Below are 27,172 nucleotides of genomic sequence, written 5' to 3' on the forward strand. Positions count from 1 at the left end.
GCAGGTTGCATTTTTCCATTGAAGCAGCAGCATTAATAAACATTGCAGAGCTTTCTGAGGGGAAGATTTCACATCCCCTCTGTGCTCTACCTCATTACCTTTTCATTTTGTTTTGTTTGCTTCTTCCTGTCAGCACAAACACGAGGCACTGTCAGGAATTCAGCAGGTCAGGAGATGACATTTTTTAATGTTCACATAACAACCTGACCTCCTGCTCACATCCACTAAAAGGCAAATAAGGAAACCCCCCGTTTTAAGCCTTAAATGCTAACTGGGTTCTCTATTTGATTTGTTTCTCCTTCCCAGCAATGCTAATTTCAAATTGAACCTCTGACTCAATTAGCAAAATGGTGAAGTTGTTGAGACCTTGGATAATATTATGTCCCAGTAACAAAAAGGAAGCCAGGAGTGGTTTGATGCCAGCAACTAAATCCACTTTAATGGGCTACTTTAATTAAACAAATTAAATTAATGATGGTCTCTACACAAAGATGAATTACATTATTTAATAGATCATTGCTACGTGCTAATCCCTTTTTTAATATTATCTTCTAACATTGATAAATATGTAGACACATAAGTCACAAACTGATGGATCTCAAGAAAGAAAAAACAAACAACTGGTGAAAAAAGGCCAAATAATGAAAAATGTGGGACAATTTTAGCTCCAAAAATAATTTCCAGTTGAGGTTATAGCAATGAAATGCACAATTATGGGATAATATAAAATAGGTGGAGTCTACTGTGCCCTCTGTAAGTGAGGGGGAGGATCCAGATAACTTTATCTTCTTTTAGGAACATCTAACTTTATTAGGAACATCTAACTTTTTTTTCCTTCCTTTAGAAGGCCAGGGTAGGATTTTGCTATCCTATGTGACACCTCAAGGGATTAAGGTCAGAGCTTAGTCAGTTTGAAGGCTGTGAAGCCTCTCTGCTCATAAACTAAAGGGAAAAAGAAAAGAAAAAATATTTTTATAAGGACTATTAATAATAAATAGAAATGAAATGTCTTTAAAGATGGCTGGGATTTCCATGTAACTGGAGGAGGGTCCATACAGCATATGGGAACAAGAGCAAGATTAAGGGTAGAACAGGTAGGAAAGCAGCACTTTAAAATTGGGAGAAAATCAGAGGTCCTAAGCAGCCTGATAAAAGGTCTTCTTTTGCCATAATTTTCCATGACTTTTTTTCCTAATAACACTTAATTTGTGCTATTTTAGAACAGCACCAGAGCACCACACACATCAGACTTCAACTGAGTTTTAGAGGATGCATCGTGTCATTGACAGCTACTTAAAACAGGGCGAGGGGAATCTGAGGTCTGGATTACTGCTGAAGACTCCAGGAAAGATTATATGGGAATAACTGACAAAATGGATAAAGAAAAGATGCAAGGTAGAGGCACTGCTAGATAATAGGATCACTCAAAGTACAGCAGACAGGCCTGAAGATGCAAAATGTTCATATAAGGAGAAACACTTGGCCTTGGCACCTGAAATCCTGAGGGTTACAGACAATGGAACAAAAAGTATTGTTCAAAGAAAAGATGTAAAAGAAGCAAGGGCCTAAAAAGGATTTCTTCATCTGCTATAAAAAGAACTTTCCAGAGTTCTCCAAAGTACATCCAACACTAAATTCCCCTCACCAAGGCAGTACCTGGCCCTCTGAAGACGTGTCAAAGCTCAGGATCATCCGTGTGCTTGCACCCCACACATTGGGGATGCACAACCCTCCTGACACCAGGACTGGGAAACAGGAGGGACATTCATCTCTGACAGCCTTTCCTCTCACAAGTGTCCCTGCCCATGGCAGGGGGCTGGAACAAGATGATCTTTAAGGTCCCTTCCAATCCAAACCATTCTGGGACTCTGCGATTTTCCAAGTTCATATTTCACCAGTGAATCCCAGCTCCTGCCGGTTTCCTCTCCCGTGAACAAACTGCTCCAAATTAAATACATCTTTGTAATGGTTTAAGATAAAGGAATCACAGAATCATTTAGGTTGGAAAATCCCTCTCAGATCATTGAGCCCAACCATTCCCCCAGCACTGCCAAGGCCACCACTAACCCATGTCTCCAAGTTTCACATCCATGTGGCTTTTAAATCCCTCCAGGGATAGGGACTCCACCACTGCCCTGGGCAGCTGTGCCACGGCTGGACAAACCTGGCTTTTTAGGTTAAAAGTTCTAAATGGGGATCACATTTGCTAGTTCCCACTCAGCTGGGTTCTCTCCAGTTAGCCAGGATTGCTGATAAATGATGGATTGATCCCGAATACAGGACATTCCACGACAGTTGGTGGCACGTGAGCCACGATGCTGCCACGTGGGTTTTTCAACTGTTTCAAAACCATATTCTGATTCCACTATATAAAGAATGTTTAAAAATGAAAAAGTGGGCTCTGTATTTTATCCAGCTCCCTGTAGCTGAAGTGAGGCAGCTCAGAATCCTGGTGTTTATACCTGGGGGGACGGAGGACTGAAGAAGCCCCAGCCAATGTGGTAGGATGTTAATTCAGGCCTCTTAATGAATTCACAGCCAGAACAAATCAAAGAAGAACTGTGCTTAAAATAACAATAAAAAAAGAAACAACAGTTATAGGTGTAGATTGTGAACTGGCATTATCCTCTCTTGTTTTAAAAATGACATGGTAATTCTAATGACAAACTATGTTATAAATAGACACTTAATTATAATATCTCAGGTTTGGCATCTGCATTTTCACCCTCAGAGAGACAGAAGCTGAGTAGCATTTGCTGCAAAACTGGAGACCTAACAGAGCAAAAGGAAACATGGAGTGAAGTTCAACCAAACCCACAACCTGCTGCTCTTCACACCCTGCATTTCACTGCTGTCCTTCTCACAGGAGAAGAAAGGAAATCACTCTGGACCACAGATGCCCGCCATGGGAGAGACCTCCCCTTGGGACAACCCTCTCCACACACATCCCAACCCTCTGGCCAAGGGTGAATGACCACCATGCACCTGAATCCAGTCACTTTGGGAATTTTCTTCCTCCTCTCCCTCCCCATCCATGGGTCCACTGGCTACAGCAGCTGCCATAGAAACCAAAGTGCTGCTCTGCAGCACACGGAGCAGATGTCACACGGAGCAAGATGAATGTGAATGTGGTGAGGGGGGTGGATGCAAGAGGAGGAGGAGGAGGAGGAGGGAAAGCAGCATCACACATTCAGAATTAAATGTTCCCAGCAGAGGGAGTGAGTCATTCCTGAAGGAAAGTGCAAAGCTGCAATATTTTTTCCCTGTGCTCTCAATGCACATCCGCAAACAGGGACATACAAACCCCCATCCTGTACTGGAGGCAGGGAAAATAAAATGCCAAGGGATGAGGAACAGGTGGAGGTACTTGATGCTGTTTTTCCCTCAGTCTTTAATAGTCAGACCAGTTGTCTCTGGGTACCCAACACCCTGAGCCAGAAGACAGAAACAAGGAGCAGAATGAAGGTCCAGAATCCAAGGGAAAATGGTCACTGACCTGCTACAGCACTTTGACACAAAATTCCACAGGGATGGGAATCCCTGATGGGAATCCAGATGGGATCCACCCAAGGGTGCTGAGGGAGCTGGTGGAAGTGCTCACTGAGCCACTTCCCATCATTTACCAGCAGTCCTGGCTAACCAAGGAGGTGCCAATCCACTGGCAGAGAGCAAATGTGATGCCCATCACATGAGTGGACAGAGAACCAAGGTTTGTGGATAGTGAATCCATCATTACGACAAAAATGGTGGAAAGGAAAAGGTGCTCCAAGTTGCACCAGGAGAGGTTTAAATTGGATAACAGGAGCAATTCTTCACTGAAGGGGTGGTCAGGCATTGAACAGGCTGCCCAGGGTAGTGGTGGAGTCCCCAAACCTGAAGGGACTTTTACTTAAAAGCCACGTGGATGTGGCACTTGGGGACATGGGTTAGAGGTGGCCTTGGCAGTGCTGGAGGATGGTTGGACTTGATGATCTTAGAGGGCTTTTCCAACCTAAACTACCCCATGACTCTAAACAAATGTGCTTCCATCTCTTTGGCACGGGTGCTTGAGTCCCTCATGCTCTGCTCTCTCATGAAAACTGTGATTTTCTCGTGGTATAAATTAATGCCTGACCTAAAACAACTCTCTGAGACAGAATTCTGCTGTCATTCCAAAAACACCCTAAAGAACTTTTTCCTTTCCTCCCTTCCCAGGATAGTAGAGAAATATAACATTGTATGAAGTCAACATCCACTAGACAGGCATTTTCCATCCAAAAGTCACTAATTTTTAATACTAACAAGCCATAATCCAGCCATGCATTGTGTGTTTACTCAGAGAAAAAATTAGTACCAACCAGTCTGGAGGAGTGTTTGATTTCCTCTGATCTTCCTGCTGAAAATTAATATCTTTGCCTCAAGTTTTGTTTTGCTTTTTAATTCAAAAAAGGCCGTTCTTAATATTATGATCTTTTCCCAGCACAAGCATTATCCCCCCTTTCTTCCTCCCCTTGATATGTCTTGTGTGTGTCTAATTCACTATCTAACATATTTGTTGAAACATTATCACACAATGAAATTGGGGGGAAGGGGTGAACTCACGTTCTTTTTATTCATAAACTGAGAACTGGAGCAACTTGGTCCAGTGGAAGGTGCCCCTGCCCATGGTAGGGGGTGGAAATAAAGGATCTTTAAGCTCCCTTCCAACCAAAACCATTTTAGGATCCCATGACAAATCACAAATAAATGGGATGAAACGTTTTCCAAGCCCCCCTTCAGCTGGGCTGTGTGATGAATTCACAGTTATACACAGCAACAACCTCAGAAAATGATGCCTAAAACGTGGTACCTCCTTCTCCAGCCTTTATGTATTTAAATGTCCCTCCCAAAACTCACTTGGTAAATAATGTTTAACACAGCACATGTGCATTTTCAGTTGTCTGTAGCAAAATATCAAAAGCACAGTATCCCCTTTTGTCCTAATTTATAAACACCGGGATTATAATTCTGCTGTAGCTGAGAGATGAAACAGTGTTCTATGAATTAGACAAATATGGAAAAATAATTCGAATCCTGAGAAACCTGGAGGTTTGTGTTGCACAAAGAGAAGGGAAAAGCTCCTCATTCCCTGCCCTTGCACAAGTGCTTTGAGCCCACTAGAGGGCAATGAAAGAAATCAGGTTTTCCTCCAGCCCTGGAAAATCCCCTCGTTTCGCACTGAAGGCTTTTCCTATAATAATATATCATGGGATAATGGGGGAATAAATTTCCTATGGTTGTTGGCACATAAAACAGCAACCACATATATATATATATATGATGGCAAGAGGAGCTGGATGAAAAATAACCATCCAGGATATAATTAGCTGATTGAGATAAAAATAAAAAATATTACAGAAAGTGAAATGATGGAATTAAAAGTGCACATTTGTGTGTGCATGTGGAAATATGTGATTTTCCAACTCCTCTGTTTGTTCAGAATTTTTCCTTGGCTGTTTCTTTTCTTCATGTTTTGGGCTGAAAGTTGTAACTAAGTTGAATTTGCTGGAGTAAATAAATTTTACAGATTTTTTTTTTTTTACAGACAACCATCAGCCATTTCTGAGAAATATAAGTGGGGCAGATATTGTATTTTCCATATTTAATAAAAATAAAATGGGATACTTTGTTAAGGAATGCAAAAAACAAGCCTTGAAGTTTCCAGTTGGGAGTCCTTTAGTGCAAAGAACCGGTTAATAAACCCAAAGTTGTCTAATTTTTCAACTTTTTTTTGAAAAATGTGGGTTTCACATTAAAGATGGTTAATATTGAATATTCTAGAAGAGGCAATGAGCACCAGTTCCCTGTAGCACTTCAAAAGTAACACAACACACACACCACTGTGAATTTGTACGTGGTTAAAAACAAAAACAACCCCAAAAAAATGACATTCAATTGGAAAGGAATATAATTAGTGTCAATCAACATGTTTTTGTAGAAAACAGGTCAAATATAAACCCAACATCTGTCTCTGATGCCATTACAAGTTCAGCTGGCACAGGAAACTCTGTAGATACAAAGCAGTGAACATTTTGTGTTTAATATCACATAATCATTTTAATTAAAAAAGAAGTGCTATATGGTATTAATATAGGGAATGATAACTGGATTAAGATGGACTTTCACCAGAATTATGAAGGGCAGTGATCAAGACTTGGAAATAATTATAAAATTAGTGCTGGTGCAATTAGAAGATCACATGAAGGTCAGAGTTTCAGCAAACACTGATAACACCAGGGTGCTCAAACTGCATCTTTGAGCTCCTAAGAACACACTTAAACCCCAAATTCTACATCTAGGAAGGTGCAACCTAAAATTTATCCATCTAGGAACAAAGGCAAATCTACAGAAAGAGGTGTATAACCAGCAGTGACCTTTATTTATGGCATTGATTAAGTTCATTCTGGGTTAATGCATCCAGTTCTGGGATCCATTTCTTCACAGGCAAAAAGAAAAAACAAAGACAAAAAACTTCAAGAAAATTCAAAATTAATTTTAAAAAAAATTAAAATTAAATTTTTTAATTTAAAACTAAAATTAAAAAATCTTTTTGGTGTAGGTCACTGGTACTTCCAGTGCCTAAAGGGGCTCCAAGAGAGCTGGAGAGGGACTTGGGACAAGGGATGGAGGGACAGGACAAGGGGAATGGCTTCACACTGAAAAAAGGGAATTGTCAGATGGGATATCAGGAAGAAATTCTTGGCTGTGAGGGTGGGGAGGGCCTGGCACAGGTTACCCAGAGAAGCTGTGGCTGCCCCTGGATCCCTGGAAATGTCCAAGGCCAGGCTGGATGGGGCTTGGAGCAACCTGGGATAGTGGGAGGTGTCCCTGCCCATGGCAGGGGGTGGAACTGGATGATTTTTAAGGTCCTTTTCAAAGTGCCTCTATGTGTAAAAGAGTTTTTCTTCTCTGAACACCTTAAACACAGTTCCTTTAAAACTTGAAAAAGAGGTGAGTTTAACAGAGTCAACTAAAAATAACCAAAGCAAAGGAGAAAGGAGCAGCCACAATGGAAGCACATTAACCTCAACAAGCCACAGGAAGCTGCTTGCTCGGGGAAAGGTCAGGATTAAATACTTCAGAGCAAAAAATCCCAAGGGTTGGGAGCATGGATTCACTGAAGATGATTTCTCAGCCTTTGATGACACTTCCTGAAGTGGCCCTGGCCCAGCAGAGCACAAACCTCCATGGTCCTGCAGTAGGAGGTATCTCAGGGTGCTTGAGGCAACAGGAAGAGGGAACAGATTTTGTCCAACTTGATATGTTGGGTAATTTGATTTACTTTTTGACCCTGTGAGTAAATGGCAGTAAAGGTCAGCTGGGAAAAATACCAGTTTATCTTTGTCTGAAAGGATAAAGAGAAAGGAAGGTTTTTCAGAAACACAGGCCTGAGGGAGAAGGTGGAAAATCTGAAGATTGGGGAAAATGTGGAACTAGGAAGGAAGGGATGTGGAGCATGGTCGAGTGGCAGGAGATCCTGGAAAGCAAAAGAGCCAGGAAACAATGTGGAGAAGAAACAAACAGCAAATAAAAGCTGAAATAAACTTGGGAGTGGGGAATGAAAAGAGAAAGACAGAAGAACTGATTTCTCAGCTCAGTGGAGAGGTGTAAGACAGGCTTTCCTTGACCTTGTCAGCACAGCTTGGTGTGAGAGCAGATACTCATCTCACACTCTCACTGGTACCTCAGCAGCCAGGCCCTGCAGCAGAAGGTGACAAAATAACCACCTACAGAGCCACTGAAGACATTCTTGGGCATAAAAGCAGAGATTCCTGAACTGAGGTTTCTGTAAAATAGGACTGAACTCAGGCAAACCCCCCTGGTGTTACTGCCTGCAAGCCTACAAAGCTGGAGCACACACAGGGGATGGGATTGTCCATCAACCAAACAGCACATCCCGACCTCCTTTTGCAGTCTGGCTCTTACTGAAATCAGTGGACACTCTGGATCCAGGGTATCCCATGGGGGAGTGGCTTTAAGCTGAAAAAGGGTAGATTTAGGTTGGATATTGGGAAGGAATTCTTGGCTCTGAGGGTGGGGAGGCTCTGGCACAGGTTGTCCAGAGAAGCTGTGGCTGCCCCATCCCTGGAAGTATCCAAGGCCAGGTTGGATGCGGCTTGGAGCAACCTGGGCTAGTGGAAGGTGTCCCTGCCCATGGCAGTGGGTTGGAACTATATGATCTCCAAGGTCCCTTCCAACCAAAACCATTCTGTCACTCTGTGATTCCATGATAAAACAAGAATAAAAGAAAGAGATCATTCTCCAGTCTGTGGAATTCAATAAAGAAGAAAAAACCCTTGATGAAAAAAGATCACAAGATCAAAACAGACACAGAAACATTGCTTGCTAAAGCATCCTCTGATTTTTCTTTGCAGGAAATATTGACTAGTTCTCCCAAAAGCCAAGAGCTCTGTTTGAAGGAGTGACACACTTCAAACAGAAAATAATGCACCGAATTCTCTGACAGTTCAGTGGGGAACAAAAAGGCTGAAATGAAAGAAACTCCTGGGACAGATTTTTATCACAGTTGCGTTACTGGAAATCCAAAGTAATTCCGTGGATTCTAAGGGGGCTGCTGTGGATTTGCAGCTGTAAGGCTGATCTGCTTCGGGTTCTGCAAAAGAATCTTGACAGTTATTTAAGCAAACATTAACATCAGCTAGAAAACAACTTCACCAGGGGATGACAATTGTCAGTAGATGCTGTAGTCCTGTGGTTATCAAGTTATATGAACTTGAGGGCTTAAGTGGACACTCCTATGTCCATGTTTAGAAACCCAAGCAATACATTTTATAAATATTGAGTATCTGTCATTTCCAAGTGAGAGCTTTGTGGAGCTCAGAACTTCCTGAAGTGTCATTATGCTCAGATACATTTTCAGCTTTGTTTTTTAGAGTTGGATAAACAGTGGGAAAAGTGTTCCATGAGAACTTACTTGAATCCTGGCTCAGGCACACTCTTGTCACTGAGAAAACTTGAGGTTTGAGTAGTTCTTTGGATCCCACAGCTTTGCACTAAGGATAAGCAAACTATTTGGATAGCAGCAGTAATGATCCCATACTTGTTAAAAATGTCTGTGCCACTTAAAAAAGGCTTTTTGTTTAATTTTTTAATTTGTATGGAAGCCACAAACCAGGCCAACCCTTCTCCCCCATCTGCAGATCAATACAGAAGGTCCCAGTGCAAGCCTTATCCTTCACTTGGACATGGATGGATCTAAAGGCCAGAGCAGAATTAAAACACATTTTCACACATCTTGAGACTGAACACATCTGGAGATATTTCTCAGTTTTAATTCCTGGAAATTTTTGATTAAATCAGTTTTAAGGGTTATATTTATCACAAAGAGAACAAGACCTGACACAGAACAGCCACAGCTAATGATCATCATCTTTCTTTTGACCTTCTTCTAGACTGTGTTATCCAGTCCTCCACAATAGTTAAACTAAGCTCCTTGAGAGCTTCCTGAAGAGAAGGAACTCCATCCTGTTCCCTGTAATTCACTGTGTACACTTCAACCATCATTATCAACATCATTATCAAATTTATGCACCTGACATTTAATATGCTTGTGAAACTTTTGGAGTGCTGGAACAGATGCATAATCAAGATCAAGAAATTCAAAAGCCTGAACTAGGAGCCCTTCAGAACGATCCCAGATGCCACTGAGCCACATGAGAACGCATTTACAGGCTGATGGAAAGGTTTTTACCCCTGTGTTGGCATCACTGCAGACTCTTCTATGTTTCCTCCCCACTGGTATGACCCAGGACGCACAGGAGATCTGTGTCCAGCTGGGGTGGAGGCTCAGATGGAGTAGGACACCTCAAACAACACTAAACTCCTGTAGGCAAGACAAATCAACCCTTTAAATATTCATTTTCTGAATAACATGGAGATCTGCCCTGAAGATTGAGAATTCATCTGCCTAAGTAGATGAAAATTTGATGTCTACACAAATTGAGCATGTTTTTACATCACTGGGAAGCTGAGCAGAGCAAGCCACGCAAAGCAGGAAATGTTTTATTTACAGCCCACTCTTGGAGTCAAATCCATTTGATATTTACATTAGTTTATTGTAGGGCAATTTCTAACATCAGTTTAAATGTCCAATATAAGCTTCACATTCACAGTGCAATAAAGCAAATGGCTTCTTCGCTGACCTCCGTGACCTGCCAGATGAAAAAATGATTGCAAAATAGAAAATATGGTTCCATCATGTTGTTCATAGTTGTAATTTCAAATGCATGATTAGTTGTATTTGCATCAGTCACAGGGCCAAGTGAAAGGCCCTGCCTTTATCAAGTGAACACAAGATATGCAGAATTGAAAGCTATAAAAAAATCTCGCCTTGCTCAGCATTGATAAGAGCACAATAAAATGAGCTGTTGCTGCATCCAGGGAACAGAAATAACGTGCAGTTGGCTGAACTCAGCATAGGATGATGGCATTTCTCTGCCTCAGGGAATGCCCTGTCCCAGGAAATCTTCCAGGCCAGGTTGGATGGGGCTTGGAGCAACCTGGGACAGTGGGAGGTGTCCCTCCCCATGGCAGGGGGTGGAATGAGATGAGCTTTAAGGTCCCTTCCAACCCAAACCATTCTGGGATTCTGGGATAAATTTCACAAAGGAAGCACACGTGGGTTGTTAATCAGTGCTGACAATAGGACAGGTCAGCTCCCTGATATTTATTCCAAGAAATTCAAACAAGCCAACTACAATATTAGAGAATCACAGAATCATTGAGGCTGAAAAAGATCTCTGAGACCATCGAGTTCAACCTTTGACTGATCTCCATCTTGTCACCCAGCCCAGAGCACTGAGAGCCACTGAGTGCCTTGGACACCCCCAGGGATGGGGACTCCACCACCTCCCTGGGCAGCCTCTTCCAATGCCTAATCACCTTTTCCAGAAAGAAATTCTTCCTATTGTCCAACGTAAACTTCCCCTGGTGCAGCTTAAGACTGTGTCTTCTCCTCTGCCCCTTGTTCCCTGGGAGCAGAGCCCGACCCCCCCAGCTCCCCCCTCTTGTCAGGGAGTTGCAGAGCCAGAAGGTCCCCCCTGAGCCTCCTTTTCTCCAGGCTGAGCCCCCCCAGCTCCCTCAGCTGCTCTTGGTGCTCCAGCCCCTTCCCCAGCTCCGTTCCCTTCCCTGGACACACTCCAACTCCTCCATGTCCTTCCTAAATTGAGGGGCCCAGAACTGGACACAGGACTCGAGGTGTGGCCTCACCAGTGCCAGCACAATCACTGCCCTGGCCTTGCTGCCACACTATTGCTGGTACAGTCCAGGTGTCATTGGCCTTCTTGGCCACCTGGGCACACCTGGCTCACGTTCAGCTGCTGTCAGCCAGCACCCCCAGGGCCTTTTCCAGTTTTCCAGCCACTCCGCCCCAGCCTGGAGCACTGGAGGGGTTGTTGTGGCCAAAATATAGGACCTGGCACTTGGCCTTGTTGACCCTCACAACATTGGCCTCAGCCCATAGATCCAGCCTGTCCAGATCCTTCTGCAGACCCTTCCTACCCTCCAGCAGATCCACATCCCACTAAACTTGGCGTCATCCACGAATTTGCTCACGTCAGACTCGATTCTCTCACCCAGATCATCAATAAAGATATTAAACATTTAACACTGAGCCCCGGGGACACCACCAGTGACCAGATAACTGGATGCAGCCCCATTCCCCACCACCCTCTGGGCCCAGCCAGCAGCCAGTTCTTAACCCAGAGAAGGTGCACCTCTCCAAGCCATGGGCTGCCAGCTATTCCAGGAGTATCCCATGGGAGGGGCTGCCAAAGGCTTTGCTGAAGTCCAGGTAGACCCATCCACAAGTTCATCCTAAATTCATGCCATTAATGCTTTTATCTCGCTGACACTGTCACCAGGAAATGTATTAGTATTAGTTTTCTGCTGTGAGGTGACCAAATTTTCTTGGAGTGACAAAGAACTCCAATTTTCTGCCATTTACAGTAACATGAAAAGAGTTTGCAACTGTTCACACAAAACCTCCTCATCCAGAGCCAAATGCAGCTTTCTCAGAGAGGGATGAACATTCAAAGGGTATCTCTGTAGCACAGAGAAGTGATTACAAAACAAAGAATGGCTCAGCTTATCAGATCAGCTTTGCTTGTTTTCCTGAGAGCCACCAACCATCAATCAGGAATCGAGTCACTGCCATTCACATCAGAGTGAAGCAGAGATAATTTGATACATAAAGCTCTGAATTAGACAGAATTTGAAGAGGAGTAAGCAGGTGTTATTTTTTTTTATTGACTACTGTATTGCTTTAATAAAAACAATCTAATTTTCAAAGAGCTATTTAACTTTTCCCAGCCAAAAATCACATGAAAAATCACCTCCCAGGCAAAGCCTGTTCTAAACTCACACAGCACATCAGATAAAAACACAGATGAATGCTGGAAATTCACTCCACAAGGCATTCCTTCATGGAATTAAGCACTCAGAACTGTAGATCTCAAAGGTCTGTGAAGAACCTTTACTCCAGCTTCACAAATACAATCCCAACCCCCTCATCTCTTGTAGTTGCTGCTCCAAAGCTCATTGCACTGGCCAGAAAACTCCAGTTTTTCAATCTCTTTTCTCTAATATCAAATATAAAACTCTTGGGTTTGTACCTGAGGGTATTGCTGGTTTGTTCCCACATCATCCCACAAGTTTATGGAAGTTTCACAATATCTGTTCAACTGCTGAGCTGCAGAGACTGTTGCATCTTCTGCTGGCCAGTGTTAGTTCCCTGTTTCCCTTATCCTGCAGAACAGCTCCATCCATCACCCCTGCTCTGGATCCAGGCTGGGACAGCTGGGGGTGTTCAGCCTGGAGCAGAGAAGGCTCAGGGAGACCTCAGAGCCCCTTCCAGAGCCTAAAGGGGCTCCAAGAGAGCTGGAGAGGGACTTGGAACAAGGGATGGAGGGACAGGACAAGGGGGAATGGCTTCCCACTGCCAGAGGGCAGGGTTACATGGGATACTGGGGAGGAATCCTTCCCTGGGAGGGCGGTGAGGCCCTGGCACAGGTTGCCCAGAGAAACTGTGGCTGCCCCTGGATCCCTGGAAGTGTCCAAGGCCAGGTTGGACAGGGCTTGGAACAACCTGGGACAGTGGGAGGTGTCCCTGCCCATGGCAGGGGGTTGGAATGAGATGGGCTTTAAGGTCCCTTCCAATCCAAACCATTTTGTGATTCAAAGGAGGGGAGGGACTCAGTATATTCTTGGACACTTAAAACACAGGGTTAGTGCTTCACAAAACAAATGCAGCCTCTGATTCCGAAAAAAAAAATAAATACAAACTTCTTCCCACCTTGATTTCACTCCCTGGATTACAATTGCCTTGATAATTCATTTGAAAACCAAATCCAGTTTGCAACTGTCTTGAAAATTGAGTAACCTCAGGTTCAACTGTATTAAAAAACTTCAGCTTCAGGCAAAACTGATGGAACAGCTCATTCACAGTGATTTCACCAAGCCTTGGCCCTCACTGTATGTTTTTCTGATTACACTTACATTGTGTTACCATTTACCAGCAATGCTATTGTATTAGAATATATATCAGCACTGGCTGACTCTGACTGCATGTTCTCAGCTTCATCAGCAGCTAAAGACACGCAGCTCGATGCATATTCAGGGCTGTGATGCCATTTCTCAGCTGTTGGAGCAGCTGCAGGAATCAGCAACAAGTTTCACAACTCGAAATAGATGCAACCTTGCAGGATCCTTGGGCTCAGGGCACATCCTGACTCTCATTCCCAGGCTGGTAATAAATCTCCTCTTCATTGTCATTTAATATAGAATTACAGGATCATTTAGGCTGGAAAAGCCTTCAAAGATCGAGTCCAACTGTTCCCCAGCACAGCCAAGGCCATCACTAATCATGTCCCCAAGTGCCACATCCACACGGCTTTGAAATCCCTCCAGGGATGGGGACTCCACCACTGCCCTGGGCAGCCTGTTCCAATGCATGACCACCCTTTCCAGAAAGAAATTGTTCCTGTTATCCAACTTAATCCTTCCCTGGCACAATTGAGGCCATTCTCTCTCATCCTGTCCCTTGTTCCCTGGGAGCAGAGTCCATTCCCTCCCCTGGCTCCCCTCTCCCATCAGGGAGTTGCAGAGCCAGAAGGTCTCCCCTGAGCCTCCTTTTCTCCAGGCTGAGCCCCCCCAGCTCCCTCAGCTGTTCCTGGTGCTCCAGCCCCTTCCCCAGCTCCATTCCCTTCCCTGGACACACTCCAACCCTTCAATGTCTTTCCTGAATGGAGGGGTCCAAAATTGCCCCCCAGGATTTGAGGTCTGGCTTCAGCAGTGCCCAGTACCAAGGTGATCACTTGGTACCTCGTGGTTTGCAGGACCAACTACAGCTACTGAAGATCAAACCCTCTTGAAACACCTACTCTGGTCCAAACTGGTTTGTTCTGCTCCTTCCAGCCCATGCTGTTTGCTGAACACAGAGTTGAACACACTCTCTGTCCTCCAGGGAAAAGCCAGTGCCTCAGGCAGCCAGTCTTGGGGGCAAGAATTCAAGACTGGGGTTGGATGGTTTCTACCCTCAGTAAACAAAATTATTTCCTTTAAATTATCAACTCTCCCTGTCTTTCTGGAAAAAACCAACTCCTCTATATCATTTTCTGGTTGAAGGCCATTCTTAGCTCTCTTCCAGGTCATCAGCTCACAAACACCTCAAGAGCACATGCACAATTATTCAGGGAACAAACAAACAAATGACATTTTGGTTTTATAATTTTGCTGTGCCAAAAAACTCCGGAGCCACCCATACACAGTGCAGTTATTGTACTTGCAGTATTTGTTAGCCCTTTCCCCCTTCGGTGCATGGAAAAATCAAGCACTGTGCCATTCCCACGTGTTTTTATCCATGATTATCTGGCACGTGTCACTGCCAGAAGAGCCTGATATTTATTTTAAATTGCTGCAATAATAAGGGAAGTGGTTGTATTAGATTTACATTAAAATCATGTAATGCAAAACATTTAATATGAAAAGGGATTCCTGAACAAATTGTTTGCTCAGTGTGTTTCCCATGCAACCACTCCACTGCTCCTGCAATACCTCAGTAGATAATATTGTAGATATTGTTGTTAATAATACATAGGAACCACAGATCCCCAAGGAATTTCAGTACATATTTGCTGTATTTCCTCAGTTGGCAACACGGTCCCTTCCTTCCCCACTTCAGTGCAAAAACAAACTCTACATGTGCTCACTTACAGTTGTGCCTAATTATACAAATGTACTAATTATACACACTTTTCAAATGGTGATAGACTTCAAAGTAGGTAAATTTTAAATGGTGCCATTAAGGAAATCTATTTGATGATGGAAATTTCTGTAATATCATCTTGCAATCTCCTACCTTGCAATTTTGCTTTCATGTCAGTATTTATTTAATGACAAATAACAGCAGAGAATAAAAGAGATGGGAAAGCAAATTAAAGCTGTAAGATTTGCAGGGTGATATTGGTCAGCAGATTCTAACAGAAAGGAATAAAAGGAATTTGAAAAAGCAGTGGATCTAAGGGAAATAACGAGAAAAAAAAGTTCTGAATTACAAATATGAACAGTGAACCTTGCGAAACCACTCTGTTAAATCACATAAACATCTGCAAGACTGACTTCTCCCCATGTGTTCAGCTACTCAGGAGAAAATATGCCATTGAACACCTCATTTACAAGCACAGTTCTCACACTGTTAAGAAAGACTTTCAGTTTATTTACTTGCAGTTCAGAGCACCTCTTTGCACACAAAATAATTCCGACTGTACGTAGGAACCAGCCCTCCGAGCTCCTCCAGAGCTCAACCCCCCCAGTCACACCCACATTGGGGAAACCCAAACTGCTGCACAGGGTTTCAGCACTTGAATCTCCTCTTTGGACCTTCTGACTGGCATACAAAAAATACAGTTGTTTACTTTTAACATTAAATATTCACCTCGGCTCCTGGTTCTTTAACATAACACAAGTGAAGTCATCATATAATTCAGCATATGAACATTGAGATTCTTTTAGCACTATTTAAGTCCAGTGCTCTGATGACCCAGGCTGAGTGGGGTTTTTTCATGTAAATTATAAGCATTTATATTCCATAGAAATGAAAATAATTTCTATTTCATAAAAGTCATAAGAATTTCTATTTCTCTTCTGTAGAATCTGGATCTTGCTTTGAAAAGAGCACGAGGCAGCTCAGACAGCAACCACAATGCAGAGACACTGCAGGACACTAATCCCCCTGCCTTTAGTTAAATAATAGCTTATGTGGCAGGGAAGAGACAGAATCCATCTTCCCTGAAAAACAGGGCTGTACAGAAAGGGAATTGGTTGATCTTCTCTCACACAAATCCTTGTGTCAAAACAAATACTCTTAGTAAGTCATGGGCTGTCACATCCCATCACAGACATTTATGGAATGGCTTCATAGAAGCAACTTATAAGCAGCAGGTGGGTGATCCTGAGTTATGCAGCTCAAATATTGATCAGGACCTTCCCTCAACGTTCAGGAACTCTTGGATCTGAGATTTTGGGTTCACCCTTCTGAACCCACAGGGTTCAGGAGATGCTGGAATAGCTCTAGGATCACAGATTTCTGCTCTGGTGCAGCCACATTAAAAAAATCTCTTCCAGAGATTCAAAATATCTCTGCATAAGGACCTATTTTTCTGAATAGTTATGACTCACACAAACCAACACATTCATAAAAGTTGGAATTTAAAGCAACTGTGATGCAAGTTCATTATTGGCACGAGGAGCTCCAACAGCAACACAGAAAACGCACAGCACAAGGAGTGATGTTGTGCTCACTGGTGACATCTTTGACCTCTGCTCATATGGGAAGGAATTCCACACCCTTCCCAGTGTTACCTTTTGATATTCCTCCTTAGACCTCAAGGCAGCTTCCATCTGTTCCTGGGAGAAGGTGTAGATAGCCGAGCGGTACTGAGTGCCAACGTCATTGCCTTGTCTCATCCCTGGAAAGAGAGAAAACACGGAACACCATGAGGATCAGCCTCTCCCCCTCCCTGGGCTGCTGGGAGAAGGTCAAAACACCCGAATTTCATGGAATCTTAGCACGGTTTGGGTTGGAAAGGACCTTAAACCATCTAGTTCCAATCCTCTGCCATGGGCAGGGACACCTTCCATTAAATTTAGGATGCTCCATGCAGTTGGATTGGCACAGCCTCTTCCAGCAGGTATTTTTAGGAAGCCCAAGTCTTTGGTTAAAGAGTCCCAAAGAGATTCAACATTGATACATCCATTTAAATGACATGCAAATGAAATATGAGCATTTCACATTTATTACATCACGCAGCAGTCAAATCCAGATGCAAAACTTTCAGTAATTCAGCTGCACTCCCTGCAATCCATCTGAAAATATTCATTTTGAACCATGCAAATAGTGACCAAAAATGTTGATTTTACCAAAAAATGTTGATTTTACCAAGTGCTTATAATTTCTCCTGTGCTGGAGGAGTACAAATTAATGGCAGAAAGGTTCAAAATACCTTTGGAGCAAACCAGTTACTCTTGGCACAGGTTGCCCAGAGAAGTTGTGGACTCCCCATCCCTGGAGGGGTTTAAGGCCAGACTGGATGGGTAATTTAGGCACAAAGGTTTTATGATATTTAAATAATCCCTTCGAAAGGCTGGTTGTATGAAGTTGCCCATGTACAAATTTCCAAAATGTGAGATGGATTCTACCTCTGAAACTATAAAATAATGGGCCAAAGCAGAGAGAGGATGATTGCCCCCCTCAGGTGAGCAGCCCACATCGGGTTTGGTGTTATGCAGTTTTTTACATCTTGTTCCCAATTTTGCACTCAAGAACATGATTTTTTGCTTTGCTGTAATAAAATGCGTTAATTTTGAGTTTTGTCTGGTGGTGTTGATGAACTTGGGTGAGTGAAAAAAAACAAGTGAAACTGGAAATCATCAGAGTTTGGTTTGTGACTGCCACCAGACTACAGAGGCCCCTTTGAAGATTTCCATCAACTCTCAGGACTATGGAGATGAAATGGAAAAGAAAATATATATCCTGATAGCCCCCAAGCAAAGGGCAGAGGGTAGAGAAAGAGCCTGTGATACTGGGGAAAAAGATACACCAATATATTATTGCTCATTAAATCCTGGTAAGTTTTATTCCTCTTTGTCTTTAGAAGGCAACAGAAAAACGATTTAAAGGACAGGACAATAAACAAATGAAAACTGGCTGAAATATTTATGAACAAAGAGATACAGAAATACTTTAAAATATGTATTAGGGCTAAAATTTCTTCTGATGACCAACAGTTACATAAAAGAATCTGAAACCAAAACACGTTACGGAGTTTTCTGATTATTTGGGTGACTTTTTCACTGGTAAATTGTATCATTACACCTAAAAACAGTGACTGTGCTCTTCATCAATACTTAATAGTATCAACTGCCAGGCAGGGAATGTTTTGCTCATTCCTTTGCAAATGCTTTTCAGGGAGCTCTTGTAAATCCAGTGCTACTGAAGAGTTAGGAACAAAATGAGTCCAGGCCAGGAAAGCCTTAGTTTTGCCAGGATATGTTAATGCTAATTGATATCTGAGCTTAAGCATTAACATTTTACAAATCTATTTATTGCTTAACAAACTATTTAACAATCAACTAGGGAGCAGATCACAAAAATCTCTCTGAATGGGGGATCACTCCACAGTGGGCTAATTTCTACCATGAGTTTAAGAGTATGAGTTTAGCACAAGCCCATGTGCTCTGGGAGAGAAGATAAGATTATTTAATATATGCATGTGCCACCAGGACAGAGTAACGGAGAAGCAAGTCAGCTAAATTAATTTATTGAAGAGAAATTTAAGAGAAGAACTGACTCTGGTTTAAAAAACACATTTAGAGAGGGGGAAAAAAACCCAGAGAAATAAAGATCTTTAGTCTTGTCAAAGTTGCTTAATGAGGTTGGGTAATTGAAAGCCAAAGTGTAAAATAATGCAGATGGGAAATAAGGCAATATTCAAGCAGTAAAGAGTGTTTCTCCTTTGAGCAATGCACCTCAAGCCACATTCCATTCCTGAGGGCTTTAGACCAAGGATAGAAATTTTCATAGAATCAGAGAATCATAAAACAGTTTGGGTTGAAAGGAACCTTAAAGATCATCTCATTCCAACCCCTGCCATGGACAGGGACACCTTCCACTATCCCAGGTTGTTCCAAGCTCCATCCAACCTGGCCTTGAAGAGGGATGGGGCAGCCACAGCTTCTCTGGGCAACCTGTGTCAGGGTCTCATCACCCTCACAGACAACAATTTCTTCCCAATCTCCCATCTCTCCCTGTCCTCTGGCAGTGGGAAGCCATTCCCTGTGTCCTATCTCTCCATCCCTTGTTCCAGATCCCTCTCCAGCTCTCCTGGAGCCCCTTTAGGCTCTGGAAGGGGCTGCAAGGGCTCCCTGGATCCTTCTCCTCTCAAGCTGAACCCCCCCAGCTCTCCCAGCCTGGCTCCAGAGCAGAGGGGCTCCAGCTCTTGGAGCATCTCCGGGGCCTCCTCTGGACTCGCTCCAGCAGCTCCACGTCCTTGTGCTGTTGTTCCCCAGGGCTGGAGGCAGCTCTGCAGGTGGGGTCTCACCTGAGGGGGCAGAGGGGCAGAATCCCCCCCTCCCCTGCTGCCCACACTGTGGGATGAGCCCAGGATACAAAAACTCCCAGAGCTGAACCATGTCAGTGATGAAAGTAGAAAGCTAAGGAGGATTCAGGCTGTGCAATAACAGCCCCTCCCAGAACCAAATGCTGGTTTGGACTGTTAAACCACCCCCATGGAATGAAGAAGACTGAACAGACATTTTATGTATTATCTCAAAGTGCAGCTTTAATGTGATCAAACATCTAAGCTAAAATGTCATTTATTTTCACTTGTTACTTAAATTAATTTGTAACTAAATCTCCCCCAATACATAACTAATATATTATCTAAGCCACAAAGACTTTGGGATGACAAAATAAATTCCTTGTAATAGACATAACCAAGTGCCACTGTTGCTGTTGTTATTTGTAATGTCCCTCACACAGACAAACTGACATCTCAAGGGTACATCACTGACTTTTTAAAACCCTCTGGCAAGTCCTATTTGCTGGGATTCACTAACTCAATGAGTAGCAAACAAGGCAAGAAATTCAATTTACTAAACAACTGTGGTAGGATGATTGAGCTTAACAAACTTAACAATCTTGTCTTTTAAAAAAACCACATTTACTGAATAAAAAGTGACCTGTGCTTGGCTCTCTAAAAATTCCACAAGGTATTTGTGCTTAAGTTCTTAACTGGCAGAAGGAATAATTCCTACAGAACATCAGCTGGATCTTCTAGGAAAATGCTGGTTTCCTTCAACTGTGCTGCAAGAAGCCTCAAAGTCATTCAACCTGCCAATTTAGGGATAGTTTTTAGGGTAGTTCCAGAGGATAAATCTCTTTCTGAAGGACATAATAAATAGGCAAATCTGTCAGTAGGGTCTGATCCTCCTTTTCATTTGAGGCTGAGATCATACATAAGTTCCTAAAGTTGTTAAGAAAATATATTAACGCTGAGGAATCACGGAATGATTTAGGTTGGACCTCTAAGATCATCGAGTCCAACCATTTCCCATCAGTGCCAAGGCCACCACTAACCCATGTCCCCAAATGCCACATCCACATGGCTTTGAAATCCCTCCAGGGATGGAAACTCCACCCCTGCCCTGGGAAAATACCTGTCTCCCTGACCAGGTGATCAGGAACACATCCAACACGGACAGGAACAAACATACCCTGGACTTGTAGGACTGGCACTTGCTGCTGGTGCCTGAGACAGTGAAAATCAGCTTTTATGCTGGGAACAGCCACAAAATCTGTCATCAAAGAGATGTTTAGACAGAGAGACTGATTTCAGAGCTGATAAAAAAGTAGAGAATTTCCACTTCTCTGGCAGGAGACAAAAATATGTGTTTTTGGGATGTGGTGCCAAAGTGTATTAGCCCAAATCCTGTGTGAGCACTGGCCAGTTGCTGTAAGCTCTTGTTTCTGGAGGATGAGGAAGCATGAGGGCACCTGGAGCTCTAAGTGTGTTTAGATGTTGGGCAGGGATTATATCCAGGTCTTTTATTTTGGCTGACCAAAGCAACTCAGCCTGGACCACTCTGGAGAACATAAAATGTCCTCACTGTGCCAGCAGAGACCAGAACACCAATTAATCACTAAATGCCCTCAAGAGCTCAGCACTTGTTTTATATGAAACAGAAATTTGTGGCCAGAGGATGGTAGAAAGAAAAGGGAGCTGTGAGGCTCTCCTAGATCCTGCAAAAGGAATGATTCCCAGGTTGAGATGGCTATGGAATATGAACACATTTCCATTGGAAAGCTGTTATTTGCCCAAATGTAGAAAACAGGCAAAGAAATGGCTCTAAAAAGCTCTCTCTTACAAACACTTTGGTATCTTCTGATGCACCTGGGTAGGGGTGATTTAATTTTGGTCTCCCCCATATTCTCTGGCATCAGAGCAGTAAATACCATCTCTCTTTTGGTTTGAAGGACCAGAATATGGACTGGAATATGGATTCCCTATCCATGGAAGTGTTCAAGGCCAGGTTGGACGGGGCTTGGAGCAACCTGGGATAGAGGAAGGTGTCCCTGCCCAGGTCAGGGGGGTGGAACAAGGTGATCTTTAAGGTCCCTTCCAACCCAAACCATTCTGTAATTCTGTGATTAATAAAAAAACATATTTCCCAGTACCTTTTTCTTAAGAAATTGCCAACAAGCAAATCTGGTTCAAAATGGTGAATCTTTTATATATTACCTATAGAAAGCTAAAGCAAAAGACACTTTATTTTATTGGCTAAATCAAGGAATTCTTTTGAAGACTCAATCCTCTAATGGCTTGAAAGTAATACTTAGACACCACTCCTTATCTTCTCTCCATTTAAAAATAATAAAAAAAATGTAATGGCATCATCCTTCAACTTTGCTATTCCCAGAGGATCCCAGGCATAATGGAGATAAATGACTGAGGTCTGTGAGACTCTTCTCTGCCATCCAGTGAAATTTTAAAGGGCAGTTCACAGCTCTTATTTTTATCATAATTTTTTCTGTGATTTATAGACTTTTCTGCAGCTGTCACTTATTTTCTTATCCCCCCAGAAACCTGATACACTGATTGGCCGCTTTCTTTTCCCCAATCAATCCTTGCTGAGTTAAGACTAATAAAACTCCTTCTTCCAGCTCATCATAGAATTATTTAGTAAAAATCAATTGCACCATGTCACCCTGGCTTGATGTCATCACTCACTATAATGATTACATCTATACAGCTTAAAAGTTGCCAGGGGAAAGTAAAACTCTTTATAGCATATGATTAAAGGAGAAAAATGTTAATAGGAAAGAAGTTAGTTACAGGGCTGTGGATTGAGAGTTCTTGATGATTTTCAAGGTGCTGTGGTGCAGGAAGGATAAATGAAATATAAAAGAGTTTCTTCAGAAGGTTAAAAATACATTAATGAGCTTGGACATATTAAAGGAAACTTTTACACTGTCAACAGAGCCAAAGGTTCAGAAAGTTTTCAATAAACACAGTTTTCAGTGTCAAGGAGGAAACTGTATTTCTGGTCTTCTTTTGAAAAAAGAAGATGGTATTTGAGATGATCTTTAAGGTCCTTTCCAACCCAACCCATTCTGTGATTCACGTTCCATATGCAATATTGTTCTTCTAACAGTTCATATACAAAACATCACAAAACTTCACATTGCAAAACTAGAAAGGCTTAAGGAAGCCTTGATTTGAGAGTTCCCTGTATGCTTCATTATTTATTAGTTCATTCAGATATAACATTCCTTAAATGCTCTTTGAACACTCTTTGACCTTTGAAGGAGGTTCATGATCTACCTGAGCCCAGAAAAAAACCCCACAGGTTGGTTTTGATGAATATCAAAAAGCTCAAGTTTTAACTGACACTGGTAGACAGGAATTTGAATCCACTTCTAATTATTAATTAAAAATACATATTTACCAGTAGTGCCTAGAACAGATGAATAGAACAGTGAATTATAATCATAAATGATCCTTAATGGCACTAAACTTATTGTAGGGGACTTTTAACTTCAACCAAACATGCTTTAACTTTAATCAAAAGTTAAATTACTAGTTTTAGATAAGTTTTTAGACTTTTTCTGTCATAAAGAGACATTAGGCTTTTTTGAAACATGCCTTCTCTCAAAAATCTGTCTCCGCGATGGATGAACCTTGACCTGCTGGAGCAAGTCCAGAGGAGGCCACAGAGATGCTCCAAGGGCTGGAGCCCCTCTGCTCTGGACCCAGGCTGGGAGAGCTGGGGGAGTTCACCTGGAGAAGAGAAGAATCCAGGGAGACCTGAGAGCTCCTATCGGTGCCTAAAGGGGCTCCAGGAGAGCTGGAGAGGGACTGGGGACAAGGGATGGAGAGACAGGACACAGGGAATGGCTTCCCACTACCAGAGGGCAGGGAGAGATGGGATGTTGGGAAGGAATTGTTGGCTGTGAGGGTGGGGAGGCCCTGGCACAGGTTGCCCAGAGAAGCTGTGGCTGCCCCTGGATCCCTGGAAGTGTCCAAGGCCAGGTTGGACAGGGCTTGGAGCAACCTGGGATGGTGGAAGGTGTCAAGGTTGGAATGAGACGATCCTTAAGACCCCTTCCAACTCAGACTATTCTCTGTACATGGGAAGGGAGTGAGATTTTTATCAATATTTATTGGTGCAGCAGGAACAGCTTCCAGGAGTGGGCAACCAAAAGCTGCCCAAACATAGATGCCTCCTTTGGGGAGAGTCAGGTGTGTTGACTGAATCTCTACCAACATCCATGGGTGCTGAGACTCTCCATGCCTATGGAAACATCTAAATTCAGGTGGATTTAGCTCAGCTTATCCCACCTGACAAGTCTACACTGGTCAGACCAACCTGACTGAAGATCTTAACATTCTTCAAACCCAAGTAAGTGCACAGAGCAGAGATGTTTGGAGGAGACTGAAGGACACAACACAGGGCATAAAGATGCTCCATATTTTCTATGGCACAGATGGAAACAGGTATAATGCACAAGAGGACCTGACATGGAAAAAGACATTTCTGTTTCAGCATCTGATTTGGGCCTCTTTGCCCGTTTTATTTTCTCCATGGATTAGCTGTGCTGTGATGCTGGAAAACAACTGATCACGCGAAAAAATATAATTAAGAAACACAACAATTCAGGTCTGGTGCTGCACAGGGCTTGGCTATGGAATCACACACATTTGTGTTGTTTTCTTTATGTGCCTTCTCTTTTCTCTTCATTTATCAGTTGTTCACTGGTGTCTTGCCTCAGTTCAGACACGTGTTAGCACCGTGAATCTAAACCTACTACGATCCACCAGGTGCTGTTGCAATAGCAATAAAAATAATTAGTGATAACAAAAATAACAGTGTTGTCATTCGCCTTTATCAGCAGATAAGCTCAGGGGACACTGCTCTCTCCCAACACAGACAACTGAGCTCTTATAAATATGCAGGAGAAAATTGCAGGCGGGGAAAAACAGTCATTCACTGAAAATATTGTTGTTCAGAAGAGAGTCAGCTTTGACCTCTTGTACCTAATTATACACGAAAACAAAGATTAAAAGCCTACTAATAATCACCATAAACTATGATTAATGAAGCCACGCTTCAGTGCCTCAGATTTCTAGACCCAAGTACAGTAAATTCACTGGTGAGTTATTTGAAGAAGAAAAGAATGTTTGGTATCACTTTATTTCGACTTTGTTGCTTTCCTTGCCTAAAGATTAGGAAGAGTCCATCCAAAAATTCTGCAGGAAAACACATTCTGAGGTTGCTCTTTTCTAATTCTATAAACACACATGAAAATCTAGAGGCTGTTATTCCCACCACATCAGCTTCATGGAATCATGGAATGCTTTAGGTTGAAAGGACCTTTAAAGACCATCTTGTTCCAACCCCCTGCCATGGGCAGGGACACCTTCCACTATCCCAGGTTGCTCCAAGCCCCATTTCATCTTCAAGGAAACATTTTCTCACCCTCAAGGAACTATTTGATTACTGACCTTCACAATACTGAAAGATAAAGTTAATTTTTAGTAGTTCTGGGGAACTAGTTGACACATCCTTGTCAGATATGAAACAAACAGCCTAAAAGTAGTTTAAAGGTAAGAAGAACTCAGAGCCCAGAAGGAATTTTGCCCTTGAGCCAGAATTGATTCAGCACCTCACAGTGCAAAGAATTCAGCCTTGTCAGCAACCACCCTAATAATTCCCTTCATTAGAAAAGATGCAGAGAAAACAACATCTCCCAAACTGGAAATATAGGCCAGTAAAAGTCTATTCCAATTTACATGGATAAGAAGAGTCCAACATGCAAATTAGGTCACTACAGCTAAAACTCCTGGGGACCCAAAGCAGTCTAATAACACTGATTTATTTTTAATGCTTGTTTAGCTCTAGAGGAACACAAAGAATGGGAACAACAGAACACGAGACATTTTGCTTCATGAAAGAACTGAAGCTGCATCCTCAAAGTGCAGCACTGGGTAAACATCATGGGCAAAGACTTTACTACTGACTTTACTACAGGTATTTTGGAGGTGATTACAGGCAAGGGACTAAAGTGGATGCTGGTGGGATGGGTTGACATCAGTTAACTGTCCCACCACTGGCATCTCATTGGAAAGAGCAGGAATTAGAAGAACCTGAAGTCAAGAGAAGACACTGTCTCAGAAGTCACTGTCTCCTGCCAAACAACTCAGTGCACAGTTGAACGTTCAAACCTGCAGGAACCAAGACACATTTATCTTTATTGTGCCTCAGCACATCGACTTCCATGGCTTTTGTTCATTTATCAACACAGAGCTGTGTTTTAGTCGCTTCCTTCAGGAGCCTCCCAGCAATGTCTTTGCCACTGATTTAATTAGCATCCTCTCCACTGTATCCTCCAAGTCATTAATGAAAATATTGAAGAGTATTGGACCAAGAATGGCTCCCTGAGGGGTTGGTAATTCTGTTTTGAATATATTTAATATGCCTGGTGACAATAGATTTTGTATTTCTGCTGTGTTTTTGTTATACCTTTAATAATGCTGAAACCATCAAGACTCTTAATAACCCTCGAAATCCACGACAAAGGTGCTTTAATCTGAGACTTGCAAATTTAATTCGAATTATTAAGGGAAGCAAGTGAGAGAAATGTAAAGGAAAAAGATAAAAAATGGTTATATTTTACAGGGAGAGGTTCTCTTTTTTCCCCCTTTAATCTCTAAAGGAAGTTCCAGGCCTGTAGCAGAATTCATAATGCTGCTTTAGGGTCGCTGTAGCGTTTTTTATGTGTACAGCTGTTCTTCCACTGGTATAAGTAGACACATCTGCTCATTAGCAATACAATGTCATTTCTAGTGTCTAATTTTAATTATTTGCAGATGATAGATTCCTTATGCAATGCCTAAAAAAAGTACAATCCTTCAAAAACTGGTGAGAAATAAATACACCCTCTGCAACTAAAGTGGGTCAGCACAACGAAAAGCAGATATTAATCTGGAGAATTCCTGTCTCAGCACTAAGGCTAAATGCCAGCGTGTTTGGAAGGTCAAAGGGAGGAGAAAAGGCTTGTACATCTTTTCTTTCTCATGTATACACAAGACATATGGGCTCAGAGATGTTCTGAACGGATCTGGCAGGTGATGAGTTTGTTGTAGGACAGATGGTCCTCAACTGCTGGAAAAATATCAGTGCTGCTTACATTTCCTGCACAAACACAGGCAAGATAAGGACTTCTCCAGGACAGGAGGGGGGAATGGGATTACTCACAGTGACTTTGGGTCTTGTACATTCACAAAGAACCTGTGAGGTCACAGGGAAGTTTCCTGGGTGGCCATGGGTGGCTTTGCCCTTCACCCCATTTTGTCAAAGGGCGGCCAAAACTACTCTCAGCTCCTGCCACTAATTCAAAAAATCCAAACAGGAAGCCAGAAGGAGTGAAAAAAGGGTGGGATTTGTGTCCAACAGGGGACTGTAGTCGTACCTAAGATACGGGTTGGGAAGGAATGGGTGCTCTTGATGAATGTGGGGAGCAGAACTACCTAAACAAGCACCTGTTTTGGGTTGTACTCAGGCAAGAAAAGAGCTAAGG

At 42.7% G+C, this 27,172-nt stretch overlaps 1 protein-coding gene across 4 annotated transcripts in view; it reads right to left on the bottom strand.

Annotated features, from left to right (window-relative positions):
* The window catches only part of MSRA (methionine sulfoxide reductase A), a 250,644-nt gene that overhangs the window by 74,204 nt on the left and 149,268 nt on the right, over positions 1-27,172 (bottom strand). For all 4 annotated transcript variants that reach the window (XM_064651239.1, XM_064651238.1, XM_064651240.1 and 1 more), the window contains one exon: positions 16,897-17,003. In XM_064651239.1, coding sequence (XP_064507309.1) covers positions 16,897-17,003 — 107 coding nt within the window. The remainder of the gene's footprint in view (positions 1-16,896; positions 17,004-27,172) is intronic.

The sequence above is a fragment of the Pseudopipra pipra genome, chromosome 3, assembly GCF_036250125.1.
Source record: "Pseudopipra pipra isolate bDixPip1 chromosome 3, bDixPip1.hap1, whole genome shotgun sequence".
NCBI classification, from domain to species: domain Eukaryota; kingdom Metazoa; phylum Chordata; class Aves; order Passeriformes; family Pipridae; genus Pseudopipra; species Pseudopipra pipra.